The 13,080-nt window shown below is 36.8% G+C and overlaps 2 protein-coding genes across 8 annotated transcripts in view; one reads left to right on the top strand and one right to left on the bottom strand.

Moving 5' to 3' along the window:
• The window catches only part of CREB1 (cAMP responsive element binding protein 1), a 57,348-nt gene extending 52,585 nt beyond the window's left edge, over positions 1-4,763 (top strand). The window contains exon 10 of the transcript XR_009533165.1: positions 438-4,763. The gene's annotated coding sequence lies outside the window, so the exon portion shown is untranslated. The remainder of the gene's footprint in view (positions 1-437) is intronic.
• METTL21A (methyltransferase 21A, HSPA lysine) overlaps positions 1-13,080 on the bottom strand; it is a 57,660-nt gene that overhangs the window by 33,585 nt on the left and 10,995 nt on the right. For 4 of the 7 annotated variants that reach the window (XM_060106232.1, XM_060106231.1, XM_060106234.1 and 1 more), the window contains exon 4: positions 11,749-12,380. The exons of the other annotated variants lie outside the window; for them this stretch is intronic. In XM_060106232.1, the coding sequence (XP_059962215.1) occupies positions 11,983-12,380 (398 nt within the window). In that variant the 3' untranslated portion in view covers positions 11,749-11,982. Of the gene's footprint in view, positions 1-11,748; positions 12,381-13,080 lie in introns of those variants that run through there. 7 annotated transcript variants of the gene reach the window in all.

Raw genomic sequence — 13,080 nt, 5'->3', positions numbered from 1 at the left:
CTATATATCCTTTGTTACTCTGTAAAGGAGCTACCTGTTTTAATTCCTTACCTATAACAGTCTGTATTTGTATGTATCACACATTGTTTCCAGTACTGCTTTTAATTATCAATACTCATTTTATTCACTAAGCTTGATAAATTTAAAAGTTACCCTTTAAAAAAAAATAAGACTGAGGTGGATTTGAAAAATTGGAGATTGACATAATGTTAGATTATAATTTCTCATTTGAGAAGGTATTCCTTTTTTAAAAGAGTCTAGAATTTAATGTTTTATATTTAGTCATGGTTGTTTTTAAAAGTTAAGTTTGTTAATGTGTTAACAAAATATGCAGATATGGGTGTTAATTACTGAGTCCATTTTGAAAAGTAAGATTTTTAATTAATATTTGTAAATGGTATATTTTTATTTGTAACAAACCGTTGTCTTTTTTCAAGGATGAACAGAGTTTATGAAGGAGCACCATTCTAAGAATTGAGTGATGTAGTCATGTATCTGGACAGTTCACCAGGTTCTCAAGAAGGCTTTCAAACGACTGTAAATTTTGTTGTTTATCCTGCTGAGCTAATGGGGAAAGTTATAGTGTAAAAATTATTTGTATACCTGCATAGATGTGTCATTTTCCAAAACTGGTTTAATAGAAACCAAGCAAAATCACAAATCTATTCACAAACGAGAAGTCTTTCTTAATGAGTCAGAATGTCAGACCTGAACATTTTAAAAGTCATAAGCTTTATAAATGAAAATTGCCTAGTATTTAGCAAGTTAAATGTTTTCAAAAGTTGAGGCTTTCTATTTAATAATTAGAAAGTTGGTGGTCCCCTTAGTCCCTGATAAATCAAGGCAAGTCACATCCATATTAGCTGGCTGAATTTGTAAGTTATAGAAGACCGATTGCACTGGTTTGAAGTCAGTTACTTAATGGTGAGGTAAGAAATGTATTCTGTTGCTAAATCTGTTTAGACCCTTGGAGAGAGATGAAGATTTCAGTTTATACAGATAGAAATTAAGCATATTCTGAGCAAACTTTTTTTTAAGAGAATTGGGAAAAAGGTGTTTGTTTTTAAGCATGCAACTTTGAGAATCTTTGTTAAGAAAACAGCATAATTTTTAAAAATCTTATAGCCAATAACATGTGGCCACATTATAAATGTTTTTTCTCTTCATTGGCCAAAAGGGAATAAAAATGTCATCATAGGAATCTGTACATATGCTACTGATTTGCCTAGAAAATAGCAAGTTTGGTATTGCTCACTTTGCAAATATAGGGCCATGTGGCACTTTTATCTATAGGACAGATTAACTCTAATAAAAATGAAGTGGGAGGGGTTTATTTTTTATATATTGCTCTTACGACTTTTCAAGCTTTGATAGTGTTTAACTGAAAAGTGGTTTAGAAAGGGCTAGATCCAATGTGTTCACATTATTAAAAAAAATTGATATCAGATGTAATTTTTAAGTTCATTTTTCAAACTCAAGTACCATATTGGCAACCATAATATTGTCATAGGTGCTCTGTTCATTTAGATATTCCTGGCGGGGGGGAATGGCATTTGTATAATATGTGTACATATATATATATATACATACAGTATATAATCTGAAGCTCTGAGAGCTCTTAAGTCAGGAATGCTGAGTATTATAGTATACTGAGGTCGGAAGAAATTTTACATTTTTGTGTATTTTATTGCATCACTTTTGGTAGTTTCTTGGACTGAATTACCCCAGCACTCATGATTGATGTTTTTTAATCTCCTGATTTTCTTCTAAGTGTTTTCTTTTTAATTGTCAGTTTTCTTTGGCTTGATACTTTTAAATATGTTACCTAGTCACTTGAACCACCACCACCACCCCCCCCACAAAAAAGTATTTGGTTTTTGTGCTTTGTCTCTGGCAGCTATAACAGTGGTAAGAACATTTTGAAGATAGCTTCTAAAAGGTACCACTGATTTTTCAAAAATCATCCTGGGGGAGAATTTTTGGTGTTTTCATTTGAGCAGGGATTTTTGTCAGAAAATGTATCTTGATGGTAAGTCAGCAGCAGTGCTAGTATCTGAAAGCACAATACCAGTCAGGCAGGCTGTCCGATCAGAAGTCATCTGGCTGAAGTTTATCTCTGTCTCTCAGGCCTAATCCCTGATCCTTTTGACCATTTGGGGTGACATGTGGAATCATACAAAGGCTTAGGAAGAAACAAGTCTGTTTAAACCGGGATGCTTTTACTTACTTTAAGTGACTTCAATCTAGATTTCATTTTTAATATTTTTAGTTCTGTGATCAACTGTAGTCAGCTATCAGCATATATTGGTCTCTTTATTTTGAAGATCAGAAGGCTGCTTCATTTTGAAGGGTTAAAATAAGGCTAATATCTTAAAGTTAAGATTTTGAATTAAAGTGGGCTTTAGAGACAACTGTTAACACACCTTTTCAGTTTTTCCAAGAGGCTTTATTTGTTGCCTTTGTAACCCTGAAAACTGTTGGTATATTGTTTCCCATTGACTTAATACAAAAGTTGTATATTTATTTGGATTATTTTTACATTATATTCTTTGTAAATGTTTGGTGTAACTTGCACTTTTAAAAATGACCCTGTTTGGGTATTAGCAAACTTGAGAAATTCCCTCATCAATTAATTGTCATCTGACTTTTTATGTCTTTCTCCTCTCTTCAAATCATGTGGCTTTTTTTATGGCAGCTTTTTTCATTGATTAAAATATTTTAACACCTAAAGGCTAGCCTTATAAATGCTGTAAAAGAAAAATATCAGGAAATTAGATTAGACTAGCCCAATTAATTAAAAGATGGGTTCAAACCCTATCTTATTATCTTTCTTCATGGATAAAGATAGAAGGAAAAGCAACTCAAGTGAATAAATATTTATTTCCAATTTTAAGTAAGACTGTCCTCACCCCAACATTAATACTGTTTATAGGATCCCAAGATATCCTTGAATTTGTCTAGAACAGTAAGACTTCTCAAGGCAATTAATCATTATTATCATGGAGAACACATGTATTAATTTGATTAAATTTTTTCACTTTAAATTGTCTTTGTTAACATCACATTTGACTGATTTCAGATGAGGAGGGGAAAAGTGAGGTATGCTTAAGTAAGCCTGTAGGTGAAGAATTGTATAAATTTGTTCACTCAGTTGTACAAAGCACAACTAGAACTTTTTGTTGGATGGCTTACATACATCTTGAATACTTTTAATGTTGGTATGTTGACTTTTTTAAGTTGACTGCACAGTCACTGTATGTACTAGGAACTGGTTTCCTTGACTTTCTAGAATCAACGGCTAAGAGAGGCACTAATCCCTGAGGGGTCGAACATATCATGAAGCTGAGTCAGTATGGAAGAATTTCAAATAAATCAAACAGGGTGCTGAAGTTCCATCTGTCTCATCTGCTTATGATAAGTTCTTATTGATTAGTGAATGTAGCTTAAGCCTTTGTATGTGTCCTCAGGGGGCAGACTTTAAGAGGGACCAGATAACGTTTGAATGGAGGGATTATATTTCAGGTGTTTTAGCTTGAAATTTATTTTTTAAAAAAATTAAAATAGGAAAAAAAATAGAACAAAGCCTGTGAAGCAATTTGATATTATAAACAGGCTGAGTTGTTTAGCACAGAGAGAAAATATTGACCTGTCTGCATTCTGGTACTGTGCATACAGGTCCTAGCTGGGTAAAACACGATACATTTTGAGTTATTCTCGCCAGCAAGTAAAAGGAAAATGAACAGTCTTCAGGAAATGTCTTTTAAAGGGTCATACAGTAGGAAATTCAAATTTTACCTACTTTATAGAGGCATTATTTAATACTTGCCTACAGAAGGTATGGCATTTCTAAGCTTGTGTCTGAGGAGCATCTCAGAGATGTGAGAGTAAATCTAAAGTAGTTTAAAAATTGGTAGGGAAGGAAGACAATCCCTGCAGATAATGATCTTACGTTAGTTGGCTAAGTGAAATGATCTATCATTGTGTTTGGGAGGTTTTATTTTCTTATTTTTTTAAAATTGAATTGGTATATGCTTTATAGACATTGTATTTTTATCCAGGTGCCACTCCAATTTGTGTATGTAATAAAATTATTTATATTAAAAGTGGGAAATAATTCGTCAACATTTTTCTGTGAGTATAGGTTAGGATGGCAAAGAAGAGTGCTAGTTTGCCGTTTTCCATGTAAAGTCCCCGACTGATTTGTCACGTCAGTTGTCATTCCCCCCAAGAAGAGGAATTATTTCTAACCTAGCTGTATCACTTGAAACTTTAGAAACAAAATAATCAGGGAAGTTTCTAGAGAGAAAGGTGTTTGTTTGGGTTTTTGGTTTTGTGGGTGGTTTTTATTTTAATTTTTTGGTTTTTGCTTGAGGATTGGGGTAAAGAATACCTCCCCCCAAAACTATCAGCACAAAACAGGGTATTGATTTTTAACTCTGATGTTGCTATTGGAGTTGAATACTAAATAAGTAACTATAGTGAGGGAAATACATTTCTAATAAAATTCCCTACATTCTAGAAACATCCCTGTTTTAATTTTTTTACCTAAATCTTTTTGTGCTTTATCTGTAAAAAGAAAAAATGTACTGAGCTATAATGGATTTTATTAACACTATGTACATATTAGCTGCTTTGTGTTCAGAATGGTAGCAATTGCTTTGTATATTAAAGTGATCCTTGTGAATTTGTGAAATATTGTCATAAAGTGCTTTTTCTTACTGTAATCTTTGTGGTATCAACTGTCATAATACCCTTTTTACACAAACATTTATGTGCAGTCACATAAACATGCTTTTAAAAACTCCATAAGTCTCTTTTTTGGGATGGGATCTCTACATTGTGGTTTTCGCTAGTTGTGTCAAGCTATGTTTTGTGGACTTGGTTTATTACTTTTGTTAAAGGGCAGAAGTTATGCTAGACTATATCACAAGCTTGTGGTGCACAGCAACAGAAAACTAACTCAAGCAACAAGAACACATCTTTAGTTACTTAATTTCACTGTATTCCTAGTTTTTAGCACAAGATTTCTTTTTTCAGTAAGATTAAACAGTGCCTATTTGAAGATCTGGAGATGTTACTCCCCTGTTGAGACAACCAATGGGAGGAGACATATGGCCAGCTGTCTGTAATGTCATAAAACGCATCTTTGCGTTGGAAGAACTGATAAGGACAGATGACTGCCTGGCTCCCCTTGTAATTCTCAAGTTCTGTGACCATAAAGTGGAAGGAAAGGGGAGGAGATGTGGTTAATCTGCTCTTTGCTTAAAGCACAAGAATAAAAGATTCTCTCCTGTACTATTGATTCAATTTCTGAAAATAAGCAGTTGCGTTCTAAAGGAATTTTTTTAATTGCGATGTTTATTAAGCCTGTTAGGTCTGCCATTGTATTGAAGGAATTACATGAATTGTATTCCTTTTTTTTTCTTCTACAAAGAGTAACATGTAATTTATTGTACAAATAGACATTTTTGAGAGTGAAAGGGTGAGGTGTAAACCAGGATTGTGTTGAGCAAATTGGGACCTACGTTGACCCTCCTTGCAAATCGTGTTCAGGTGCTTGGACCGCCAGTAAAAGCAAACAGTGCCTATCTTCTCTCCATCCATATCTTTGCTGTCACTTGCTCATTTCACAAATACGTACCTGTTGAGAACATACTTGTGGGGCACAGAAGTTCCTGTCCTCAAGACGCTCTAAGACACAGCCAAGGAAACAATTCTAACACATTTATACAATTTTAGCCCTGAATTCCAGACTCATATTTGTCATCTCTGATTGCAAAACAATAGGTCCAAACTGCACTTTTAATTACTCCTGTAAATCTCTTCTTCCTTTGGCTAGTTCTCTGTCTTGCAGATGCTGCCATTATCCACTAAACTGGCAAAAACCCAGAAAAGCCCTGTCTTAATCAGTTTTATCCTTCCCCTCACTGCGTTTTAATTTCTCGACAACCTTCTTAAGCATATTGACCAAACTGGGGCTTAGGATTCTAATGAGCGCCTAACAAGTGAAGAAGAAAGGGAATTTCCAGGAGTTTGAATGTAATTTTTATGATTGAGGTGCAATTCACATAACAAAATTTATCATTTTAAAGTGAACAATTAGTGAGTGGCGTTTAGTGCATTCATAATGTATTATCACCACCTATATCTAGTTCCAAAACATTTTCATCACTCCGAAATGAAACGCTGTACTCAGTAAAGAGTAACTCTCAATTTTCTCCTCCAGCCCTTGGCAACCACCAATCTTTCTGTAGGCTCACCACTTCTGGATATTACACATAATCATGTGACATTTTGCATCTGGCTTCTTTTAGTTAGCACACTGTTTTTGAGGGTCCTCCACATTGTAGCATTTATCAGTACTTCATTCCTTTTTATGTCTGAGTAGTATTCCAGTGTAGGTATATGCCACAATTTATCTGTTCATCTGTTGTACGTTGCAGTTATTTCCACTTTTGGACTACTGTAAATAATGCTTCCATGAACATTCATGTGCAAGTTTTTTGTTCTGGGTCCCTGTTTTCAATTCTTTGGGGTATACATCTAGGAGTGGAATAGCTGGGTCATAAATTCTGTTTAACTTTTTGAGGAACTGCCAAACTGCCTCACTGGCTGCACCATTTTACATTCCCACCAGTGATGTATGAGTGTTCCAATTTCTCTACATCCTGGCCAACACTTGTTATTTTGCTTTTTAAAAGAAAAATAGTAAAGCCATCCTCATGGATGAAGTGGTATCTCACTGGGGTTTTGATTTGTAATTCCTTAATGACTAACGATATTGAGCATCTTTTCATGTGTTTGTTGGCAATTTGTATACTTCTTTGGAGAAATGTCCAAGTTCATTGCTCTGTTTTTAATTTTTTGTTGTTGTTGAGTCTTATGAGTTCCACACATACTCTGCATATTAGACCCTTATCAGATAATATGATTTGCAAATATTCTCTCCCATCCTGTAAGTTTTCTTTTCACTTTCATTTTATTTTATTTTTTATTTTTTGCAGTATGCGGGCCTCTTATTGCTGTGGCCTCTCCTGTTGCGGAGCACAGCCTCTGGACGCGCAGGCTCAGCGGCCATGGCTCACGGGACCAGCCGCTCCGCGGCACGTGGGATCTTCCCAGACCGGGGCACGAACCCGTGTCCCCTGCATCGGCAGGCGGGCTCTCAACCACTGCGCCACCAGGGAAGCCCTCACTTTCTTGATAATGTCCTCATTCTTATTTTTTAACTTAGTTTTTTAAAGTAATATGTATATTTGGAAAAAACTAAACAGTACAAATGGGTGAGTTTGTGTATCCTTTTAGTGACAATCTGTGCATATACACACAAATGTAAATGTCTTTTCTCTCCTCATTCTCCCTTTTTTATATAAATGGTGCTTTTTTTCACTGAATGTGTCTTGGCAATAGTTGTATTTCAGTATATGTATATCTACCTCAGTTTAACAGGCGTGAAGTATTCCATTGTATAGATACAGCATAGTTTATTTAACCAGTACCCTCTTTTGTGGACATTCAGGTTGCTTGAAACTGCTGACTGTTAAGATATATACAAGTTAGTATAGATATATACAAGTTTGTATATCTCCAGGATAGATACTGAAAAGTGGAAACTTATTAAGTATGGTTTTCTTCATATTTGGTTTCCTAAGCAGTATTAATCTGCTAAATTAATAAAAATGTCATGTTGGTTAGTATTTTTTATGTCAAACTTCACAGTCTCTCTCTTCATATATATATTATATGAAAAAAAATTAGAAGTAGCAGAACCAGCCTTACACAAAGTTATAAAAAAGAAAGCTGGCCCTTCCTTTTCTCAACTCTGTTATACTGTTTTCCCTTCTAATCTCCCTGAGAAACAGTTGTTCCCATCTAGGAAACAATTTTCCAGTATGCCATCTTTTCTAGTGTTAAATTTTAACCCTTCTCTGGTTGTAGAAAGAAAAGCATAACATGATTTTTATAGCAGAAGGAAACTTCTGAGCTAAGAAATCCTCAATTTTTAAAGTGCAAAAAAAAGACCCTGAGGACTGCCCTGCTTTTTCTGAAGTTCACGTCAGTGCTAAGAGAACCCAAGTCTCCAGTTTCCCACAACAGGGAAATAATACTCACTGTAGTGTCTCACCTCATTCTTGTGAAAGAACTTGAAAATGCTACTTCTGTCTTCGTAGAGGTTCTGGGGAGCAGTAAAATTACGACTTTCTCTGACACTAAAATAAATCACACGTCTGTTTCACCAACTATGTCTAGGACCTCTAACCAATACTGGTATATGAAAAAGTGATTTTTAAAAGTATCTTAAATTGTTGGAATTCCCCGGCGGTCCAGTGGTTTAAGACTGCACTTTCATTGCTGAGGGCACGGGTTCGATTCCTGGTCAGGGAACCAAGATCCCACAAGCCGAGTGGTGCAGCCAAAAAAATTAAAAAATAGAGTGCTTGAATTTTTTTAAAGGTATCTTAAACTGTTATTTTTGTTTCTTGATTTCAAAAATGACTGAAAATGCTATCAACCACTATAAAAGCATAGAGATTAAACAAATGATGTTGGAAGTGAATCTTTTATATAAGTTCATAACAATTTTGTTACTCAGAATATGCTTTACATTTTGATATCCCTGACAATAGGCAATTTAATAAGGTAACTGATCTGTAAAGGAATCTGTATTTTTCATGAGTATATGTTTGTTGAACTCCCTTTATGAAGAGGTCACTTAACACTTGAAATATAAATATGAGGTATGGTCCTTGTCTTATTGGAGCATAACTATTTGGTAAGATGAAACATTTCAGACAATGTTACTCTGCCCTCAGTTTTCAATCTAGTGTTCAGTTCACTTAGATAAAGTATTTTGATTGATTATAATTCTGATCCTTTAGTATAAAAGAATAAATGTACCGCTAGAAACTATCTGAAGATGGTACCATGGATTCAGATGGTTCTATCATGAACTAAAGCAAGATACCCTTAAGAGATAACTACTTAGAAGACAACAGCGTACTTTGTAGTTTTAGTTCTAAGAATCTGATGTATATTTTTTTTTTAACTTTTTTTTTTTTTTTTTTTTTGCGGTACGCGGGCCTCTCACTGTTGGGGCCTCTCCCGTTGTGGAGCACAGGCTCCGGACGTGCAGGCTCAGCGGCCGTGGCTCATGGGCCCAGCCGCTTCGTGGCATGTGGGATCTTCCCGGACTGGGGCACAAACCCGTGTCCCCTGCATTGGCAGGCGGACTCTCAACCACTGCGCCACCAGGGAAGCCCTGATGTATATTTTAACTTAGCATCTTGGCCATGGTATTTGATTTTAACTGGGAAGAAAGTTACTGATACCCACTGGCTAAGTTAACTGCATAACAGTTTGAAGAAACTGAGCAATGTGAGGATCAAGGCTTACTTAGTACACTAGGTCCAGAGACTAGATTTCTAACCTTAACTTGAAGACAAAACAAGCACACTTAAAATTCACGTTTATGGGATAAATTAATCCTTTTCTCCTAAGTAAAAAATGTCACAACTTCGTTGACATCTATAGTGGACAATGCGCTACAATATCCAGATATAGTCTCATGTCCCCATCCCCACACACACATCCCTGAAGCACTCATTTCCCAGCTTCTGGGAATGTTCGTGGCTGATGGCTCTCAGCTGAGTCTCTCAGGTGTTGTCTTCACCCCAAGGTTCAGCTCCTTGCATCCAATGACTGACGACACAAGGATGTAAGTCCCACCCCCCTGCCTCAATACCCAGCTTCCGGCCACCTCAGCTCTGAATTCCACTAAGGACTTTCCTGACTGCATCCCAACCCAATTTCTTCCTCTTCCCCAGTCCTGCTACTTTTACTCCATCAGAGGTGTCGCTCTCGAAAGCATTCTCATTTAAACGTTCTGCACCTTAACCTTCACCTCTGAGTCTATTTCCCTAGGGAACTGGACCTGTGGCCACATTTTGAACTCAAAGCCAAAAAAAATCATTTGATTTTCACTTAGACAACCAAGGTATTCCTGCTGAATTTTTCTCACCTCTTCTATTTGTAGGCCAAGGGGAAAGAATTACCTTCAACCTTTTCTGAGTCTTACTGGTTTTTATGAAAATGTAAAAGAAGCCGATCACTGCTTCTTTCACTTGGTAGAGCATCCAGGCTCCCCGCCCACCCCATGGACACCCCAAGACATTCTAATACCTCTCTCCAAAGTTAGGGATGTTAAAGGAAAGCAGCTGAACTCCAATTAGTATCTTCATTTCTAATACCATACCTAGATGGGATTAGTCTTTCATTATAGTGTTGTTGATATTGCAGGGCTTTTATTTTACTTTTTTTAAAAGACCTTCCATGCCTACGGTGCAGTACTGGCATTTTATGGATTCAGTAAGCTGTGGATATTTCAATTTCATGTGCATTTATCAGAATTGTGTTGAACCGGTACATCACAATCTCAGAATTTTAAATTCACCTTTATTAAAGCCAAACCTCTATTTAAAATATGTGTAGAAAACAAAGTATTTGGTGTTTCCACCTCCAAAATATTCACTAAAAGGTTAAGAGGGAGGAGGTCTTGTTTCTAAGCGTTTACGAAGGAAATCTATCTCTAGTACCAAATACCATACTGGGATTATAATATTCTTTGGATCTCAATCTGCTTAAGCTGTTGTTTAAGCTTTTACATTGGGAAAAAAGGGCAGGGTATGTGTGTGACTTCACAAAGTCTATCAAAGATAATCATAAAACAATTTAGCAACCAATTAACCCAGAGATCAATACAGTCTAAATGTAATGTATCTTTTTCAATCAACAAATATTTGGTTATGATATACTAGATACTGGGGAGGCTATAATGAAAGGGGCAGAAGCATTCCTGGCCCTCAAGAAGCTCACAGTCTTCTGGGGAGCACAGACATTGAGTAAGCAATTACCAGTACAATACAGATGGAGCTTATACTTGGGGAGCTAACCTCCCACAGTGGGATGAGGTTTAAAACTTTTTTTCATTGTCATCCTATGCAGCATAAGGAGGCAGGGAAAGCCTAGGAAAGAAATACAAAAACAACATTTGACAAAGGGTAAAGCTGAAGGGAGAAACTATAGCTTTTGATTTGAAGATAACCTATTCCCAGCACATAGAGGTAAAAGATTTTAGGTGCTATCAAAAAGTAACTAAAATTTTACTTTGACTTACACCTTTGTTTATATACCTAAATCCGAAATTACGCCAGAAAGCATGTGAGACCTTAGAAAACTCACATCCTAATCTTAAACAACCAAAAGTATTTAAGACCTAAATGCAGTAGACAAAAGATTTCAAGAGTATTAACAGCTCAGGGAATGTCCATTAAACCTCTTGGGTTTTTTTTTGTTTTTGCGGTACGAGGGCCTCTCACTGTTGTGGCCTCTCCCATTGCGGAGCACAGCCTCCCGCCACGCAGGCTCAGCGGCCATGGCTCACGGGCCTAGCCGCTCGGCGGCATGTGGGATCCTCCCGGACGGGGGCACGAACCTGTGTCCCCTGCGTCGGCAGGTGGACTCTCAACCACTGTGCCACCAGGGAAGCCCAAACCTCTTGTTTTATACTCAGAAAATTAAAAAACTGGGCTAACTGTATGTCTTAGAATGTGTTTTAAATGATTTGCAGGATCTAGCCTCACCAAAACAAGCTCACTGCTTTGAAGATGCCTTTATACCAACCCTTCATCACAGCATCAGTGAAAATTGTTTATTGAGAGGGAGCAGTATGGGATACAGAAACAACATAAACCAACATCGCACACTTTCCTTTAATGTTAATTGAATTTCAGAGTGAGTAAAACATAACTAAGAAGTCACAGCAATGGGACAAAGTGCTTTGTTTTAAAACTGCACATTTGCTTTGCCTTTTGAGAACCTTTGGTTAGACTTTTTGTACAGTAAGCCATTTCATTACATACGGTTATATTCCCAGTCTAAGACCTTAATTGACACAGTGACAACATTCTCAGAAATTATAGCCAACTACAACTCCTCCCTCAGGCTTCTCTTCTGTGCTTTGTAAATATGTACATCTTTTTCAGGATCATAGTGAACCTTACTCACAGTAAATTGCCTCTCAAGCATCGCTAAGAAGTTGTGATCCCGTTCATAGCGAATTCGGCAAGCTAAAAGAATCACAGAGTGGTTGCTACAGAGATGTTCCAATGTTTGAAGAAGATCTGTGAATGTTTCTTCTAAATATATGATATCAGCTCCAAGTATCAGGTCAAATTCTCCAGGTGAAAAACTCCCCAAATTCTGTCCCCAGGTCAGCTCCTTAACAACAGCTCTGGGCAGGATATGGGGAGGTAAGTTGGCTTGAACGTTTGATTTAAGAAACTCTAATGCTACTTTTCGATCCGTGATAGTCACATGAGCACCTAGAACATGGGACAGAAAGTAATGCACACATCAGTACAACTAATAGGTAGAGGGGTCAAGTTAAAGAGCAGGGTGAGTGTCTCTAAGTATTCCACCTGACAGACACAATATGATGCCTTCGTGGAGAGCTGTGACATGTCAGAACCATGGCCAGCTGCTCCTTCCCTACTGCCTGTAGGTAAAAGTGAAACTTTGGTTTGCCTCTATGACACACTTGCTGTTTGCTGAAGTTATGCCTATTAAATACAGGTGACAAGCTAGCTGATGCTTCTGAATTGTGCAGACAGAAGTGGCCCACCCTTCACAGGTATCTACCATTATACTTCATTCATCAGGTCACCATCTTCAAGTCAGTAGGCCTCAGGGTAAAATGGAGTCCCAAGATGAAAAATCTGGGAGCAAACGATTATGAGGATGACAAGATACCATAAACCGGGAAAGGTTCCCTTCTGGGGCTAAAGCTTTAAAAAGAATCAAAGAAAAGATTTACTGGCTACTAAGAAATCTCAGTCTTCCTCTCCTTATGCTGTCATGAAGCAGACAATCTATATGTATTCATGCAATTCATACATAATTATTGAAAAATAGTAAAGTTAGAAATTACTAGATTGTATTAAAGTACTGTAGGTTAAAATGTGAGGTAATGTTCTCTATGTGCTAAGTTTCTACCTGCAATGTGTAAAATGAATGAGGCAATAT

Source organism: Mesoplodon densirostris, chromosome 8 (genome assembly GCF_025265405.1).
Source record: "Mesoplodon densirostris isolate mMesDen1 chromosome 8, mMesDen1 primary haplotype, whole genome shotgun sequence".
In the NCBI taxonomy this organism is placed as follows: Eukaryota; Metazoa; Chordata; class Mammalia; order Artiodactyla; family Ziphiidae; genus Mesoplodon; species Mesoplodon densirostris.
This window is presented reverse-complemented; position numbering and strand designations above follow the sequence as displayed.